Here is an 18,436-nt window from a genome sequence, read left to right on the forward strand (position 1 = left end):
TTTGGGCTGTTGTCACAAAATTATATCTTTATAAACTGTGTATCCAGACATAATCTGGTAATTATTTTAAGTGCATTCGTTTCTTAAATTATGTAGAAAACAAGATTTGGAGTTGGAAATCAAAGTTATAGTAATGCTAGCTTTACACTATTTTTTTCTTTTAACGAATCTGTCTCTTAATTCATGTAGAAAATAAAAAATAGTTATGAAGCACTGTTATAATAATACTATTTTTTATAATTGCCCATGTACTTACCTTTATTTCTCCATATATCTTGGAGTTACCATGTACTGTCCTTTCATTTCACCATACAGGACTCCTTGAGGATTTCTTGCAGGGCAGACCTAGTGGTCACAAACTCTCTTAGGTTTTATGTCAGAATATCTTACTTTTGAAGGATAGTTTTAACAGATCTAAAATTACTGAATTTTTTTCTTTTAGTACTTTGAATATATTGGTCCACAGCCTTTTGGCCTCCAAAGATTCTGATGAGAAATCTGTTGATAATCTTATTGAGAATCATCTGCATGTGATGATTTGCTTCTCTTGCTACTTTCAAGATTCTTTGCCCTCTCAGGAGTTTGATTATAATGGGTCTCAGAGTGGGTCTTTTTTATTTCTTACTTGGAATTCACTGTGCTTCGTGATGTTTACATTCATGTGTTTCATCAAATTTAGGAAGTTTTCAGTCATTATTTCTTTATGTCTATCTTTGTCTCTGTCAAATATTCTCTGGGATTCCCATAATATGTATGTTGGTCTGCTTAATGATTGGCTCCAACTGCCTTAGGGTCTGTTCATGGTTTCCTCAATCCTTTCTGTTCCTCAGACTCACTACTTTCCATTGTTCTGTCTTCCAAGTTTGCTGATTTCTTTTCTTCTGTCTGCTCAGACTTTCCTTTGAGTCCTCCTAATGAATTTTCATTTGCAGGTAATGTACATTTCAGCCCCAGAATGTCCTTTTGGTTATTTTTCAGATTTTCTCTCTTTAATATTCCCATTTTATTATGATATTGTTTTCTTGACTTTCCCCACATATTCCTTTTGTTCACTGGGCATCTTTAAAATAGTTGTTTTAAAGTCTTTGTCTAGTATATCTGCCATTAGGTCTTCAGGACCAGTTTCTATTGATATTTTTTTCCTTTGAATGGGCCACTTGACTGTTTTGGTGTGTCTTGTGATATTTCCATTGAACACTGGGCATTTGAAACTAATAATGTAGTATCTCTGCAAATCAGATTATACCCCTACCCAATGTCTGATGTTTTTGCTATTTTTGTTTCATTGATTGTTCTAAGCTTCCTCTGTTGCTGAGATAAACATGAGATGTAAACCTAAGATTTTCTCAGGTCTATTCTGAGCTTTTCTCTGGGCAAGTACAACCCATATTTAACCCATATATGTGATTGTTGCTGAATGTCCTAGTCTTTAATGTCAGGCTTCTGAAAGGGGAAAAAGCAAAAAATTAAGGGGGAAAAAAAGGGCACTGTACCTTTAAATCCCCTGGAAGTCACATCAATTATAAAGGGAGGGGCTTGCAACAATGAGGAGAGCTGTAACAACAATGTGCCCACTTCTGTGGAATGCTGTAGTGAGAAGCATCAATTAGTGACAACAGAACAGATCCTTAATATTTGGAAGGTGGTACCATTTTTGGCCAGTCTGGTCCCATAAGCTGTGTGCAAGATGCTCCAGGAACGTGTGCACAGCTGCCTGTCACGTGGCTGAGGGTAGGGGATGGGTAGCTGCCACTGTGCTGAATGCTTAAATTGAGTGATATTGATTGCAACATACTGCCCAAGTCTTCCCCTGCAAGTTGCAGGCATTCAACAGACTCTAGAATTCCAAAATACAGAAATATTCCATTTTACTGCACATCACAAATACTGCCTTTTATTTTACAAATTGAAGATTTATGGCATCCTTGGTGCCATCCAAGCCTGGATGACAGCATATATGTTTAATACTTAGTTCACTGAATGTTTTGAGCCCACTGTTGAGACCTACTGCTCAGAAAAAAAAAAGATTCCTTTTAAAATATTACTGTTCACTGACAATGCACTTGGCCACCCAAGAGCTCTAATGGAGATATACAGTGAGAGTAATAATGTTTTCATTCCTGCTCACACAGCATCCATCCTATAGCCCTGAACCAAGGGATAATTTCAACTTTCAAGTCTTATTATTTCAGAAATACATTTATTATGATTACAGCTGCTTATACATAGTGGTTCTTCTGGTGGATCTGTGTAAAGTCAACCAAAAACCTTCTGGAAAGGATTCATCATTCCAGATGCCATTAAGAAAATCCATGATTCATGGGAAGGATTCAAAATATCAACATGAATGGGAGTTTGCAAGAAGTTGATTCCAACCCTTATGGGTCACTGAGGAGTTCAAGACTTCAGTGGAAGAAGGAACTGCAGGTGTGGTAGAAATAGCAAGAGAACTAGAATTAGAAGTAGAGCCTGAAGATGGGACTGAATTGCTGCAGTCTCATGATAAAACTAATGGTTGAGGTGTTGCTTCTTATGGATGAACAAAAAAGTGGTTTCTTGAGATGGAATCTACTCCTGGTGAAGATGCTGTAAAGACTGTTGAAATGACAACAAAAGATTCAGAATATTACACAAACTTCATTGATAAAGCAGTGGCAGAGTTTAAGAGGGTTGACTCCAATTCTGAAAAAAGTTCTATTAATCAGCCAGTAGCCATCAACATGGAGGCAAGACTTTTCACCAGCAAAACTATTACTGCTTGCTAAAAGCTCTGACAATAGTCAGCATTTTTTGGTAACAGAGTATTTTTAATAAAGGTTATGTACATTGTTCTTTTATATGTAATGATTTTGCATACTTAATAGACTGTAGTATAGTGTAAACATAACTTTTATATGCACTGGAAAACCAAAAAGTTCACCTTACTTGCTTTATTGAAATATTTGCTTTATTGAAGTATCTGGAACCAAACCTGCAAATACCTGTGAGGTATGCCTATAGTTACATGGTAGAGATGTAACTGCCAATGTAACTTGTCTAGGTGAGAAGATAGATTCCTGGTGCTTTCTACTCTGTCATTTTCCCAGAAGCCCAGAATATTTTTTTCCCAAAATATTAATTGAAAAATTGAAAAGCAGGTGTATTGAACTCACAAAAGTAATTGAAGTTTAAACACTTCTACCAAAACCAGAATTTATTATTTCATTTTACTGGCTTTAAGGGAAGCACATGTATCAATACTTTCAAATGTATTTCTTTTCCTATCTTGTTTTCAAATAAGCAAATAGTCATGTTTACCAATTTCTCTTGACAAGTGACAATTTTAAATAATTTAAAACTAACTTCAGCTTACTGAAGTATCTTTTACAGGATGTTACTGTGGCTAGTATTGTTTTAATGTTCTGATAACATTTTGTTAATTGATTAACTAAATGCAGTTCTTAATTTAATTTTACAATTTGTTGATATTGTGATAAGCTATTCTCATGAAATTTCTATAAAACTTAGCTCATTAAGATATTTAAGAATGGAGTCAGTGGCTGCTTTTTGTAAATCAATGTAATTTATAGAAAATAACTTTTTCCAGTTTAAAAATTCAAAATCTGAGGACTTCATTAAATTTTTCATATATATATTTCAAATATGAAGCTAACACATTAATAATCTCAGTGTCTATTCAATAAGCACGCGTTCCCTATAAAAATCAATACTCTCACTCATTGATTTATACATTTCTAATTTATTTTAATCTAATTTTGAAATTCATGTGAATATTCACCTCTCTTGCTCAAGTTTTATATTCACTGAACACACTTTTAAAATTAGTTTCATTTGTTGTAAGCTAAGGGACAGGCCTTTTATTAAGCATGTAGTTTTATTTATGGTCATTTTTCTGATTGCAGAGTTTTATTAATTCTTGCTACTTTGTTCAAGATATCATCCCATACAGATAATTTGTGTAAAAATCTAATATATTTGTACCAAGAAGCTCTTGAGTCCAACATAATTTTGATATATCTTTTGATACATATTTTCTTATTTGATAAACATCTTTAATTTGTATGCAAAGTGTATCAAGTGCATTTAATCTTGATGCCTATATCTATATGTGATTTTAATTTTAGAATAGACAAGAATGTTCCATCTGCTTTTGAATTACCCCACTCCCAAAATACATATCCTTTCTACAATACTAAAAAAGATTAAAAAAAAAGATAATCATATTTGAATTCACAGATGAAGTATTTTATAATTATGAGCTGAGCAAGGCACAAATTTGGCATAATTGTTTCTTGGGAGAAATACTGGCTTATATGCCCTTGTATACATTTGCCAAATCTGCCCCATTATCATATCCCTGGCCAGGACAATTTTTAAATAATCTTTTTCTAACTTATCAAGTTTCATAAGCTTGACTATATCTACTTTTTCTTTAAAACAAAAACTGTTTTATTGAGATAAAATTGTCCAGTTTTTCCTTCCTTTTGTTTCAATCAAGTCAAATAAAACTCTCCCCTTACAATGATATCATTTTAATGTAAATATACCTAATCATCAGACACATTTATTCATAAGGAAATATATTACAAAGAATAAGAACATGTATTTTTTTATTCTCCATAGTATTTCAGATTTAACATGATTGCTAATATAGAATTACACATTTTTAAAACTTTACTAGACAAAACAGAATCCTTTTTAATGACTAGCTGTATGATTATAAGCTCCTATAAGTTCAAGTGAATGCAGAAACAATAGTTTCCCATGGTCCTCTAAGAGAGAAATAATTTTGTATAAAGCACACATTTAACATCACTGATACATATTTTATCACATTCTGTAAGACATCATCTATTAAACTATCAGTTTGAAGATATGTTTAAAAATACTTCCATTTTTAAAAAGCATTAAGCTGGAATAAGGAATTTCTGTAATTACAAATTCTTTTCAAATTTTTCTAATCCTTGAAAGAACTTTCTGAGCTGCAAAAAATTAATTATATTGTATTATTGCTAAAAAGTATATGCACAGGGAACAAAAGTAAGGATTCTTTGGAATAAATGAGCCAGTCACAATGGACCAACTCAATGTCAGACCTTTTTTTTTTTTAAAAAAAGATCCATTTTTTGAAAATTTTTGCTCACCATGTAAAACAGATACTCTAAAATCTTGTCCTTGGATAGGCCAATGCTCTATTAAGAACATTTTTATTATATTAGAAATAGATGGCCACAATGAAGAATTAAACTTATTTCAAAAGACACCTTATTTTCTTGCTCATACTTATAATCACTAGCTTCTGAGACTTTGAACATTTCCATTTTATCTTTTCTTCACAATGCAAAGAAAAGTTTTTAACTCTGAATTTCCTAGTAATTCTATTCTAATAGTGTCAATGTTAAAGACTTCATAATTTTCAGTAGCTGGAAAATTTTTCTAGCCTAACTTTTCTAGCCTAATTATAGTGTCCTATAATTCTCATTATTTTTTACTTGTATTTTTCATCTTCTGAACAATGTACTACTTGACTTCTTATACCATATTTGTTTTTAAAAATCTTTGGTATACATTTTCACTATATTTATTTTTAATTAATACATACAGTTAAACATAGTATTTAACAATCAAATAGGTGTACATAAATATTTGTACGAAAATTTTATGATTGCGAACAACAGAAAATTACATACCAGGAGAATCAGATAAATGCTTAAACAGAGGAATTTATCCCAAATCAAAGAACAAGATAAGGCCCAGCCAAAGATCTAAGTGAAAAGATGTAAGCAACATGTCTGATGGAGAATTTAAAGCAACAATCATTAGGATACTCACTGGGCTTGAGAAAAGAATAGAAGACATCAGAGAGACTCTTACCACACAGATAAAAGAGTTACAAAAGAATCAATCAGAGATGAAGACAATAAATGAGATTGGAAATAGGCTTGACGCAGGGAACAGCAGGCTAAAAGAAGTAGGGGGATGAATTAGTGACAAAGAAGGGGAAAAAATGGAAAATAATGAAGCTGAACGACAGAGAAAGAAGAATTATGGGAAATGAGAGCAGACTTAGGGAACATATATAGTAATTATGATAGCATAATAACATTAGTATTATAGGAGCCCCAAAAGAAGGAGAGAGAAAAAAGGGGCAGAAAATTTATTTGAGGAAATAATAGCTGAAAACTTCTAAATCTGGGGAAGGAAACAGACATCCACATGTAGGAAGCACAGAGAACTCCATCAAAATAAAGAAAAGCAGGCCAACACCAAGACACATTGTAACTAAATTTGCATAATATGGTAATAAAGAAAAAAATTGTAAAAGCAACTAAAGAAGTCCTTAACTTAGAAGGGGAAGATCCACAAGGCTAGCTGGAGATTTCTCAACAGAAGTTTGGTAAGACAGAAGGAAGTGGCATGATATACTCAAAGAGCTGAATGCAAAATATCTGCAGCCAAGAATACTCTATCCAGTAAGGCTATCATTCAAAATAGGAGGAAAGATAAAGGGATTCAAGACAAAAACTAAAGGAAATTGTGACCACTAATCCAGCCCTGCAAGACATACTAAAGGGGACTCTTTAAGTGAAAAGGAAAGACCAAAAGGGGCAAAGGCAACAGAGGGTCAGAGAAAATTTCCAGAAACAATGACAAAACAAGTAATCAATCCCATTTACAAATGCACCAAAAATAGTAACATACCTAGGAATAAACCTAACCAAGAGGTAAAAATCTGCACTCTGAAAACTATAAAACACCAGTGAAAGAAATTGAAAGAGGATACAAAGAAATGGAAAGACATGCCATGTTCATGGATTAGAAAAACAAATAGTTTTAAAATGTCTATACTACCCAAAGCAATCTCCACATTTAATGCAATCCCTATCAAATACCAACAGCATTTTTCACAGAACTAGAACAAACAATCCTAAATCTGTATGGAACCACAAAAGACACTGAAGAGCCAAAGCAATTTTGAAAAAGAGAAACAATGCTGGAGGCATTACAATTCTGAACTTCAAGTTAAACTACAAAGCTGTAGTTATCAAAACAGTGTGGTACTGGCACAAAAACAGATACAGATCAATGGAACAGAGTAGAAAGCCGAGGAATAAACCCACAACTATATGGTCAATTAATCTTCAACAAAGCAGGAAAGAATATCCACTGGTAAAAAGATAGTCTCTTCAACAAATCATGTTGGGAAAGCTGGACAGAAAGATGGAAAAGAATGAAACTGGACCACCTTAACATCACACACAAACATAAACTCAAAATGGATGAAAGACCTACATGTGAGACAGGAAACCATTAAAATCCTAGAGAACCTTTTTGACATTGGCCACAGCAACAAAAGCAAAAATAAACTATTAGGACTTCATCGAAATAAAAAACTTCTGCACAGCGAAGGAAAACAATCAACTAAACTAAAAGGCAACCTATGAAATGGAAGAAGATATTTGCAAATGACATATCTGATACAGATTAGCATCCAAAACTTATAAAGAACTTACGAAATTCAACACTCAAAAAATCAATAATCCAATTCGGAAATGGGCAGAAGACACGAAAAGACATTTTTCCAAAGAGGACATACAGATGGCCAGCAGACAAATGAAAAGATTCTCAACATCACTTATCATCAGGGAAATACAAATCAAAACTACCATGAGATTATCACCTCACATCTGTCTGAATGGCTAAAATCAACAACACAAGAAACAACAGGTGTGGCAAGGATGTGGAGAAAGGGGAATCTTGTACTGTTAGTGGGAAAGAAACTGGTGCAGCCACTCTGGAGAACAGTATGGAGTAAAAAGTTAAAAATAGAACTGCTCTACCATCCAACAACTGCACTACTAGGTATCTATCCAAAGAATACAAAATAGTAATTCAAAGGGATACATGTACACTGATGTTTATAGCAGCATTATCTATAGTAGACAAATAATGGCAAGAGCTCAAGTGTCATCGACTAATGAATAAAGAGGATTATATACATAAACAACATATATAATGGAGTATTACTCAGCCATGAAAAAGGATGAAATCTTGCAATTTGAAACAACATGGATGGCACTAGAGAGTATTTTGCTAAGCAAAATAAGGAAAGCAAAATAAGTCAGTCCAAGAAAGACAAATACCATATGATTTCACTCATATGGTGAAATGACCAAAGAGGAAAAAAAAAAAGAGAGGGGGAGGCAAACCAAGAAACAGATTCCTAATGAGACAGAACAAACTGATGGTTACCAGAGGGGAGGTGGGTGGAGGGATGGGCAAAACAGGTGATGGGGATTAGGGAGTGCACTTGCTGTGATGAGCACTCGGTGTTGTATGGAAGTGTTGAATCACTATCTTGTACACCTGAAACTAATATTACGCTATATGTTAACTAAGTGGAATTTAAATTAAAATTTAAGAAAAAAAAAAGGCATCTGTACCTGACTCCTCTCTATTACTCCCTACCTATGTTATAATGAAAGTACACTAATCCTGAAACTGGAGGGGATGATTCATGATATATATATATATATATATATATATATATATATATATATATATATATATATATACAGTTAGAGAACAGTAGCAATGGACTATTGTATTATATAGAATACACAGCAGCAGAACAGAGGCTATGTCAGAAGCCAGTAAATTATACAAATTCCAACTATAATCTAGTATATAAAAGGAATTAATTTTCAAAGAGAAAATGTAAAACTATAGAAATGAAAAAGACTGAGACCAGGAAAATATATAACACTGATTCTAACAAATGTATCTGATCAAAATCTTGAAGACTAACTCAAGCTATCCATCCTTGAAGTGGTATCCATATCAGAGGTGCAGCTAAAATAAATACCTGTATCTATTCGAAGTACTATCCATGTCACATATATTCCTGAAAGAAATACCTGGACCAAGATTGCTCTATGTGGCCTTCCAGTCAATACGGCTTCCTTTAACTCTGCTTGTAGCTTGCTAAATTTTTAGTGTAATGTTTTTTTCTTTTAACAAAAAATAAACAAGAAATTCGGCTTTTGTATGAAAGGTGGTTTCATTTGACACAGATGAAACAGGGCAATCAGAGGAAAGTAAGAGTTTGATGACTTATTCTAGTCAAGTATGAATGTATAAGAAAATAATCAATAGATGATGTGATGAAATTATGGATTTATAAATTTTCTTTGTTCATGCCTTTACATATTTGGAAAGAAGAGAAGTAAACCCTGTTGCCCCCAGGGAATGGTGACTAACTGTGGCTAGGGCATGAAGAAAAAATCCTACTCTCAAGACCCAGAACACAGAGCTGGATTAAGAGTGAGGCTAAACCAGAACAGAGAACATCACCCCATTCCCTACCACCCACCTCTAGGCTATCAAACACCAAATAACAAGCAACAACAGTACTGCTAGAAGAGAGGGAAGAGTGTGTATATATATATATATATACTAGAAGAGAGGGAAGAGTATATATATATATATATATATATATATATATATACACATAAGAGAGAGCGAGAGAGAGAGAGAGAGAGAAAGACATACTCTCTAAGGCTCAGTCTCACAGGGAGAGATAAAACTAAGTGTGAAACAAGAACACTGAGGGAAAAAACCTCCAGCAACATAACCCACCCTCAGCACAAAGAAATACTATAGGAATTGAACCTGGTAGTACACTGAGGGTAACCATAGCAACAAGAGCCAAAACTCAGATACTCAGATCAACTCATTGCTAGGTGAAACCAAATCACATAGTAATGATCTAACACAAGAAACAGTATGCCCATTTTCAGATATAAATATTATTTATCTCAGTCCTACAAATAATTTCTTGCTTTCAAACAAACATTATGCAACACACAAAAAAGCAAGGGGGCGGGGGGAATGGACTGTCAGGAGAACCAGACTCAGATATGACCCCGCTACTGGAACTATCAGACAGAAAGATTTAAATTACTATTATTAATATGTTAAATGCTTTGGTGAAAATAGGAGGACAACATGCATGACTACAATGGAAATTTTAACAGAGGGTCAGAAATAATAAGAATCAATGATCAAAGCAAATGCTAGGGGAGAAAAACCCCACAATGACAGGTACAAAAAATGCCTTTGATGGGCTCATCAGCAGACCTGACACAAATGAGAAAACAAATGGAAAACTGAAGATAGGTCAATAAATAGAAATTACCCAAACTAAAACAAAAAAAAGAATGTGTGGTAGGGTGGAGACTAAAACAGGGCATCTAAGAACGGGGACTAACATCAAATGGTATAGTATTTAGGAAAATGGAATCCCAAAAGTAGAAGATACAGGACAGCTCAGAGAACACCAATCATGATAAACACCCCAAATAAATAAACAAATAGATAAACATATAAACAAATGGATTAACAAATCAGACTTCAACACTCCATGCTCAAACTGATGAAAAATATAAAATATTGAGGACAACCAAAAAAATTTGACACTATATATATATATATATATATATATATATCAATCACACACATATATATATAGAAGAAACAGATCAAAATTACAGTAAGACATTTTGTCAAAAAATATGCAAACCAAGAGACAATAAAATGACTTCTTTAAACTGCTGAAAGAAAATAAAGCTGTCAACCCAGAATTCTACATACACCAAAAAAAAAAAATCTTTCAAAATGAAAAACAAAGGTATTTTTAAATGAAAAGGGCATCAAGAATTAATTACCAGTAGATCTGGAACATAAAACATATCAAAGGAAGTTGTTTAGGCAAAAGGAATGTGATACTAGACAGAAATGGAGAGCTAATGAAGAAATGAAGAGCACTGGACATAGTAAAAACAAAGATGAATACAGTTATTTTTTAAAACTTTTAACTTCTTTAAAAATAACTATCTAAAGCAAAAACAGTAACATTGTATTCTTTCTTTATAACCTATATAAAAGTAAATTATATGACAATAGGAAAAAGAACCCACAAACTATTAACATCAAGAATGAATGAGAGAATTATCACTGCACTCCAAGACACTAAAAGATTAAAGAACAGTACAAACAATTCTATATGGACAAATTCAATATTAAAAACCACAAACTATCAAAACTCATTCAAGAATAATCCTATAACCAGGGCACCTGGGTGGCTCAGTCAGTTAAGCGTCTGCCTTCAGCTTGGATCATGATCTAGGGGTCCTGAGATTAAGTTCCGCATCAGGCTTCCTGTTCAGCAGGGAGTCTCTCTCCCCTCTCCGACTACCCCTCTCCTTCCCCCTCCCTCTCCTCCTGCTCTTGCTCTCTCTCAAATAAATAAATAAAATTTCTTATAAAAGAACAATCATATAACCAAAAATCCTGTATCTATTAAACTTTTTGTAGTTAAAAACCTTTCAAACGAAAGAAAACTTTCTGTGATGTAAAAGAAAGCTGCTTGGAAGAAGGTGGCTAATTCTGCCTAGATTTCTTTCTCTTCTTCACTGTTCAATATGGATATGCTGTTCAAAAGATAAATGCTGAACCTGCTTCACTTCAGTATACTCAGAAAGAGACCTGGAATATTTTGTAATATTTAAAAAAAAAAAAACCTGACATCAAGAAAACAAGTACTTGAGCAAAACTATTTCTACACACATCCATTAGACTGCCCAGTAAGTGACATTTATAGAATAACCCATGAGCATAATATTTAGAGGGCCTAAGAAGCTAAAACACATTTAATATATATTCAAAATATTTATTTTTTTTTTACAAAGATTAATTTGAGAGAGAGTATGTGTGTGCATGCACACACATAGGCACATGCAAGTTGGGGGAGGGGCAGAGGGAGAAAATCTTAAGCAGACTTTCTCCTGAGTAGGAGCTCCACAAGGGGCTCAGTCTCATGACCCATGAGATCATGACCTGAGCTGAAACCAAGAGTCAGATGCTTAACCAACTAAGCCACCCAAGGCCCCTGAAATATTTCTATTTTAAGTATTAGTTAAATCTTTCTAAAGTCTCAGAAAATAAAATAATGTGGAAAGACTAATTTTCCAATGTGTCAACTGTTTGACATTTTATTGATTTCAGGATTTTTAAATGATAAATTTATCTCCATTAACTCATTAGTTGAACCAAATAACAGGTAAGCAAAATATATGATGCTTTTGTAAAATAAAAAACACCTCAAAATTTTGCTTAGGGTTATATGTTTTTATATCTAATGACAAAAACTAATCTCAATTTTTTTCCTGATAACATGCCAATAATTGTCACTGAGGTTTACACAATGAATTGAAATGTTTTAAAAATTATACGAACAATACTTTCAACTACATAAGCCTTTAAGGTACAAGTAAAACAAAATTTACCTCAGACACAGGTTCTTGTTCCTTAGTGGGAGCTTCATTTTTTAATCTTGAAAACAAAATAGGTATTGAATACTTTACTTTATATTTAGGAAAATACGAAACAGTTCTTTTCTGTATGCTTAAATAATTAAAATGTAAATTTAAACTAACATAGATTTGTAAATACCCTCTATAAATATTTTAAAGGAAAAATAAAATGCATTAAAATAAACAGTAGATTCAATAAATGTGCTAAAGAAGTTAATAGAGGCATGTATTTCCTTCTTTTCTAAAAACAAGAGCACTTAAGAAATTTTCTCTATGTTAAATACAATTATAACTAAAAGACATAATACATTAGTAACACAGTCTCAAAAAAAGAATGATTCTTTAAAAAATAAAAGCAGGTTATATGATTAATATATATAATATGCATAAGTATTTATTATTATGGGGCTTAAAAAGTGAGAAAAGAAATTTTATCTCTTGTGAAATTCAATATAATGCTATTTCTATATTTATTATAATTAAGGTGGTAAAATCACAGAAATAATTTAGAATTCTGAAGGATATAGTCTCTTAGGAACCTTCATAAGCACTGCTCAAATATTAACTACAGATTTTTTAAACTGTTTCTAAAGATAAAAAAACAAATGGTAACTTATTACAACATTTAAAAAGGCATATGCCATGTATAAAATCTTTTTAAAATAGTTTCATATAAAAGCTAGCTTGCACAAAAGATCTTTTAGAAACTGCTGATAACTAAACATTATTTCCTGATATATATTAAACTCAATTTTAAACTAAGTGCCTACCTGATCTGAAATGCCATTAATAGTTAAGTGATTCATTACTTTATGAAGGCTTATAGCTATACTTAAAGATTAATATATTTAACATAAGCAACAAGTATATTGACTTAAATTTCATGTACAAAAATGACATATAGTAGGATAGAAACGTCAACTATCCTAAAAGCTACTCTCTAGTTAGTCAATGAAATTTCTTTTTTTTTTTTTTTTTTTTTTTTTTAGTCAATGAAATTTCTGAGGGCACACTGAAAAAATTAGGTCTATAAATGCTAATGCTTTACTAGATATTAATAATAACTCATGTAAAATTATTTACCTATATTTTAGTTATTACATGAAATTGCAAACAATTTAAAATGGAGTGTGTCCTTTTTTGTTCTTTTATTATATTGGTAATGTACTACAATAATTTACAACCAATTTACCAAACAAATTTAAATGAATAAAATTTGCAGAAATGTTGACAAAATGCATTAATGTCGATCATTTTGGGGGTTAAAGATTTTATAATTCTTTAAAGTGTTTAATTGTGAACAACAAAATTCATAAAGATGAAATTTCACATGTTTAGTCTTTAATGATTTATACAGGAAAATGAGTCTTACAAATAACATGTAGAAAGTCATAAGAAAACATGAAAAATTAGTGTGAAGAAACAAAGTAGATACTGGCTTATAAAATTTTGAAATGAATTTGTATATTACAACTACTTTTTATTTCCCATCAGTTAATAATTTTAAACTCAGTTTGAAAAAGTGAAACAAACTGGTCATAAATAAGTTTAAAAAATATTTTATAAAATAATTTCCCTCTCAGTATACTGTTGAAAATATTATCAAAGATCAATCTTACATTCTTACAAAAAGAAATTACCATGCTAATCATTTTTATATGGCTGTTCTAATAAACTGATTTTATGCAACAATTAAAATGAAAGCTATCCTGTATGTTTTACTATTTCTGCTGATATTTCAATTAGAGAAACTCAGTCCTCTATCTCTGCAAGAAAGACTGGTTACAGAGTTTTTATTACCCTTCATCTTACTGGCTAAGAAACTGGTAGATGAGAACAAAATAAGTCACTGAAATAATTAGCACTGAAGGGCCTATGATCCCAATCTTATTTTATGGCTTTAACCATACGAGTATTCTTTTTTTGGAGCAGAATTATAATAATGAATAAACTATTTAAGAAAACAAATATTAAAAAAATTCAAAGCACACTATGTAAAATCTCCTGAGAGAAAGAGTTTCTCTGAATTATCAATCAATCACTAAAATGTACACTACATTTTTGTAACTACAAAAGCATACTTTAAGGTTAATAAATTAAAACAAAAAGATGAACAAATTTTAACTACTAACACATCATTAACACTATTGGGAAAGACAAAAAGTGTTCTTACCTGTAATTCTTATTCATTAAAGATACCTGCTGAAATAGTCATCATTTGAGATATTTAATTGCTTGGTTAGAAGACAGTGAAATTTGCTAAGCTCAAAGTTCTGAGCTAAAGATCTGCTATTAATTAGTTACACTTTTCACCTATGAATGTTGCAATAATTTTTTATAGAAAAATGTAGTACATTTAAAGCAAACACTAAAATTTCAGTGTAAAGAGAACAGAAAGATTGATGTTCAATTTCAAAATGATTATTGCAGATAAATTATTTTTTTTCTGTAGGTGAACCTGCTGAAACAGATCTTTTTGATAAAAGATAAAGGACAATTTGATAAAGGACAATTTTTTCCCTCTAAAGTTTAAAATAAAATAAAATAAATGTCCCTTCTTGCATTTTTCTGCAGGTCACATAACTAATCCATGGCTACATGTAAAATAGATATTTTGGGTCAATTAAATTATTGTGTTCTTTTGAGGTTTTATTCATACTATATTCTACCATGGGGTATAGGGAAAAGCTATAAAGGGAAAATAGTTCAGATTCATTTCAGCCAGGCCATATTCTTTCCTTCAAATAATATTTAAAAGACCAAAATTTCAATGCTGATTTTTAAAATACAATCTTCAATTTAACAATATTTGTAAGCATACTAAAAAAGCTGAAAAGAAGTTGTATAAACCATCGGAAATCCAATCAGTTCCTAAGATCTTCCACTTAGACATTCAAGATTAAATTTAAGGTAGTAGTCATCAGACTAATAAATTGTAAAACACCTAGTGTACCATTTCTGATCATTTGTTCTGAGAAGTGTTAACAGATAATGTGGAAAGGGTAACTGAGCTAAGCATTTACTGGGCTGTACACACATCAGGTACTGTGCTAAGAGTTCTAGTCCAAAGTAAAGACATAGTCCCTCTTATCAAGGAGTTCATCATCAAGGAAACATATTGAAGCAAATGTTTATGGAACTGTGAAGTGTTGCAAAAGAGACATCTATATGATGGATTGGCTATACAAAGGACTGAGCCACTACAAAAGGGAAAGACACAGGAAGCAGTGAAGATACTATAGTAAACTTGGTTTTGCAGAAAGAGCAGGAGTTAGCAAAGCAGGGGACGAGGATTTGAGAAAGAACAAAAGCAAAGAATTATGAAATAAGACAACAATGATATGAAAACCTGAGTGGTCTAAATGACTGTAATGCAGGGAACAAAGAGTAGTCAAAAATGCAACTGAAGAGATAGCAAGGGCAACTTCAGGAAAGATCTTGATTGCCAGGATAGAGTGCTTATGCTAAGAACTTTAAGGCTAACAGGAAAGTATGATTAAATTTGTGCATCTGAAAAAGAAAGGGTAGTATTAGAAGAGGATAGGCTGTACTCAGGAAGTCCAGAGAAGATATAGTCAATGACTGTCTCAAGTAAAGCAGAAGCAGTTTTAGTGGAGAAGAGGAAGGTTTAGGGAGATGATAAGGTAAAACCAATAGAGTAGAAGTACCAACTGGACAAAGAACACTCAAATAGAAATATTTATTACTCAGACCTGCACACTCTTATTTACCTCATCCTTAATGAAAAAATCCAACCATCACTTCTGAACAGATAACCCCAGAGTCATTATCTAGAGCTCTACCCCTCCATTTTTATTACTATTTATTTCAATCAATTCAATTCAGAAATATTACAGTATATTAGATTTAGACTTGAGTCCTAAGAGATTGTCTAACTGCCCTCATCTTGTAGATGAGAAAAATCTGAGGCCTAAAAATGCTGAAGTAATAAGCCCATTAAACAACAGAACCAGGATTAAAAGTGATGGTTCTACTTCAAATTTCCACTGCATTGCTTTACAGCCAATTCCTTTCCTGTGAATCAGGCTCCCTTACAATCATGCCAGGAAAAGTGAAAAGGCTTAACTGATTAGTCTGCTTCTGGATGTTTTCCACTCTCAAACATGCTCAGTATCATTGCCAAATTAATCTTATTAATAGACCAATTCATGCCATTGTTTGCTGAAAATGTCCTATTGCCCATACATCATAGACCTATGGCTCTAAGACTGGGAAGTTAGATTCTGGTCCCAATGCTACAGGTGTGTCAGTTGCCACCTACGCTCCTGTGAAAACACATTGAAGCTCAGTCCCATCTAGTTCCTCAGCCAATTATAACAAGATAGGAAGTATATTTGTAATCACAAGTACAACCAGAGCAGCAATAGAGTATGTATTAGTTTGGTCTCCGAAAACAAACTGCCATAATTTAAATTGAAGCTCTCCACTTGAAAGCTATGTGACAATGAGCAAATTACTTATCTGTACCTCAGCTGACTTAATATCCATTAATTGGGACAATAACAGCAGGTATCTCATTAGTTTGTGAGATTTAAATTAATAAATATAAAACACTTAAAAGAACGTCTGGCACATTACATGTGTTCAATAAAAGTTATTATTGACATGAGTAGAGGTGGGAGTCAACCTTACTGTCCAGAATTTTTCTTGAGAGTGTACTACACAGCCTCTTAAAGCTTATTACCGCTTAAATATCTTCCATATTTTGAGATTTTCCTGCAATTACTTTCCCCAACTCCCAAACTGAATCCAATAGACATTAGTTTGATTGGGGCCTACTCCTGTTAGGACCAGCCCTATTTGCTCTCCTAAAAAATTATATACTCATTTCTGAATGCTTAGGTATGATCTAAAGTTAGGCAAGATAGAGTTTTAAAAAAAATCATTCTAGATAGATAGAAGAAAGAACTAATTTGAGGTAGGAAATTGAGAGAAACAGAAATATTTGTGCGTGAGAATGTTAAGCAGAAGAAATAAGACCATCAGAGGAGGCAGAAGATTTTGATGCCACACTAGGGTTCTATTTTGTTATTTTGTTGGCAATATTGAATTAAGCCCCAGATATTTAATTTATAATATACAAGCAACTACTATCATGACCAGAAGACTGAAAAAATGGTAGTTAACCTTAGAATTACTGGCAGAAGTTTGTCCAGTTTGCCCTAAATGAATAGACAGACATTTTTCCAAAGCAGACCTACAGATGGCAAACAGTCACATAAAAAGATGCTCATTGGGATGCCTGGGTGGCTCACCAGCTGGGTGCCTGCCTTCGGCTCAGGTTGTGATCCTGGGATCCAGGATGGAGTCCCACATCAGGCTCCCCGCAAGGAGCCTGCTTCTCTCTCTGCTTGTGTCTCTGCCTCTCTCTCTCAGTCTGTGTCTCTCATGAATAAATAAATAAATAAATCTTTTTAAAAAATGCTCATTATCACTCATCAGGGCAATGCAAATCAAAACCTCAATGAGCTATCTCCGTAACACCTGTCCTAATGGCTAAAATAAAAAAGACAAGAAAGAATACAATCGACAGTACTGATGTGCAGAAAAAGGGACCCTTGTACACTGTTGGTGGGAATGTAAATTGGCACAACCACTGTGGAAAACAGTATGGTGGTTCCTCAAAATATTAAAAATAGAATTATCACATGATCCAACAATTCCACTACTGGCTATTTACCCAAAGAAAACAAAAACATTAATTTGAAAAGATATATGCACTCCTATGTTCACTAGGCATAATTTCCAACAGCCAAGATATGGAAGCAAACCTAGTATCCATCAATATAGAATGGATAATGAAGAGGTTAATATATACATATATATATACACACACACACACACAACTTGTACATATATTTACATATACATATGTGTGTATGTATAGTAGAATACTACACAGCCATAAAGAAGGATGAGATTTTGCCATTTGTGACAACAGATGAACCTAGAGGGTATCACACTAAGTGAATTAAGTCAGAGAAAGACAAATACTGTATGATGTCACTCATACATGGAATCTAAAAAACAAATGAATAAAC

At 32.7% G+C, this 18,436-nt stretch overlaps 1 protein-coding gene across 21 annotated transcripts in view; it reads right to left on the reverse strand.

Annotated features, from left to right (window-relative positions):
- Positions 1-18,436, reverse strand: part of ZNF280D (zinc finger protein 280D) — a 293,959-nt gene that overhangs the window by 13,042 nt on the left and 262,481 nt on the right. For 13 of the 21 annotated variants that reach the window (XR_012022602.1, XM_072808743.1, XM_072808741.1 and 10 more), the window contains one exon: positions 12,348-12,393. Coding sequence is in view for 14 of the 21 variants with exons in the window: in XM_072808743.1 (XP_072664844.1) it covers positions 12,348-12,393 (46 nt within the window). In the remaining 7 variants the exon portion in view is untranslated. Of the gene's footprint in view, positions 1-1,274; positions 2,596-12,347; positions 12,394-14,547; positions 14,577-18,436 lie in introns of those variants that run through there. The other 8 variants (XR_012022603.1, XR_012022604.1, XR_012022601.1 and 5 more) reach the window with 5 other exon arrangements.

Source organism: Canis lupus, chromosome 32, assembly GCF_048164855.1.
Source record: "Canis lupus baileyi chromosome 32, mCanLup2.hap1, whole genome shotgun sequence".
Classification (NCBI taxonomy): Eukaryota; Metazoa; Chordata; class Mammalia; order Carnivora; family Canidae; genus Canis; species Canis lupus.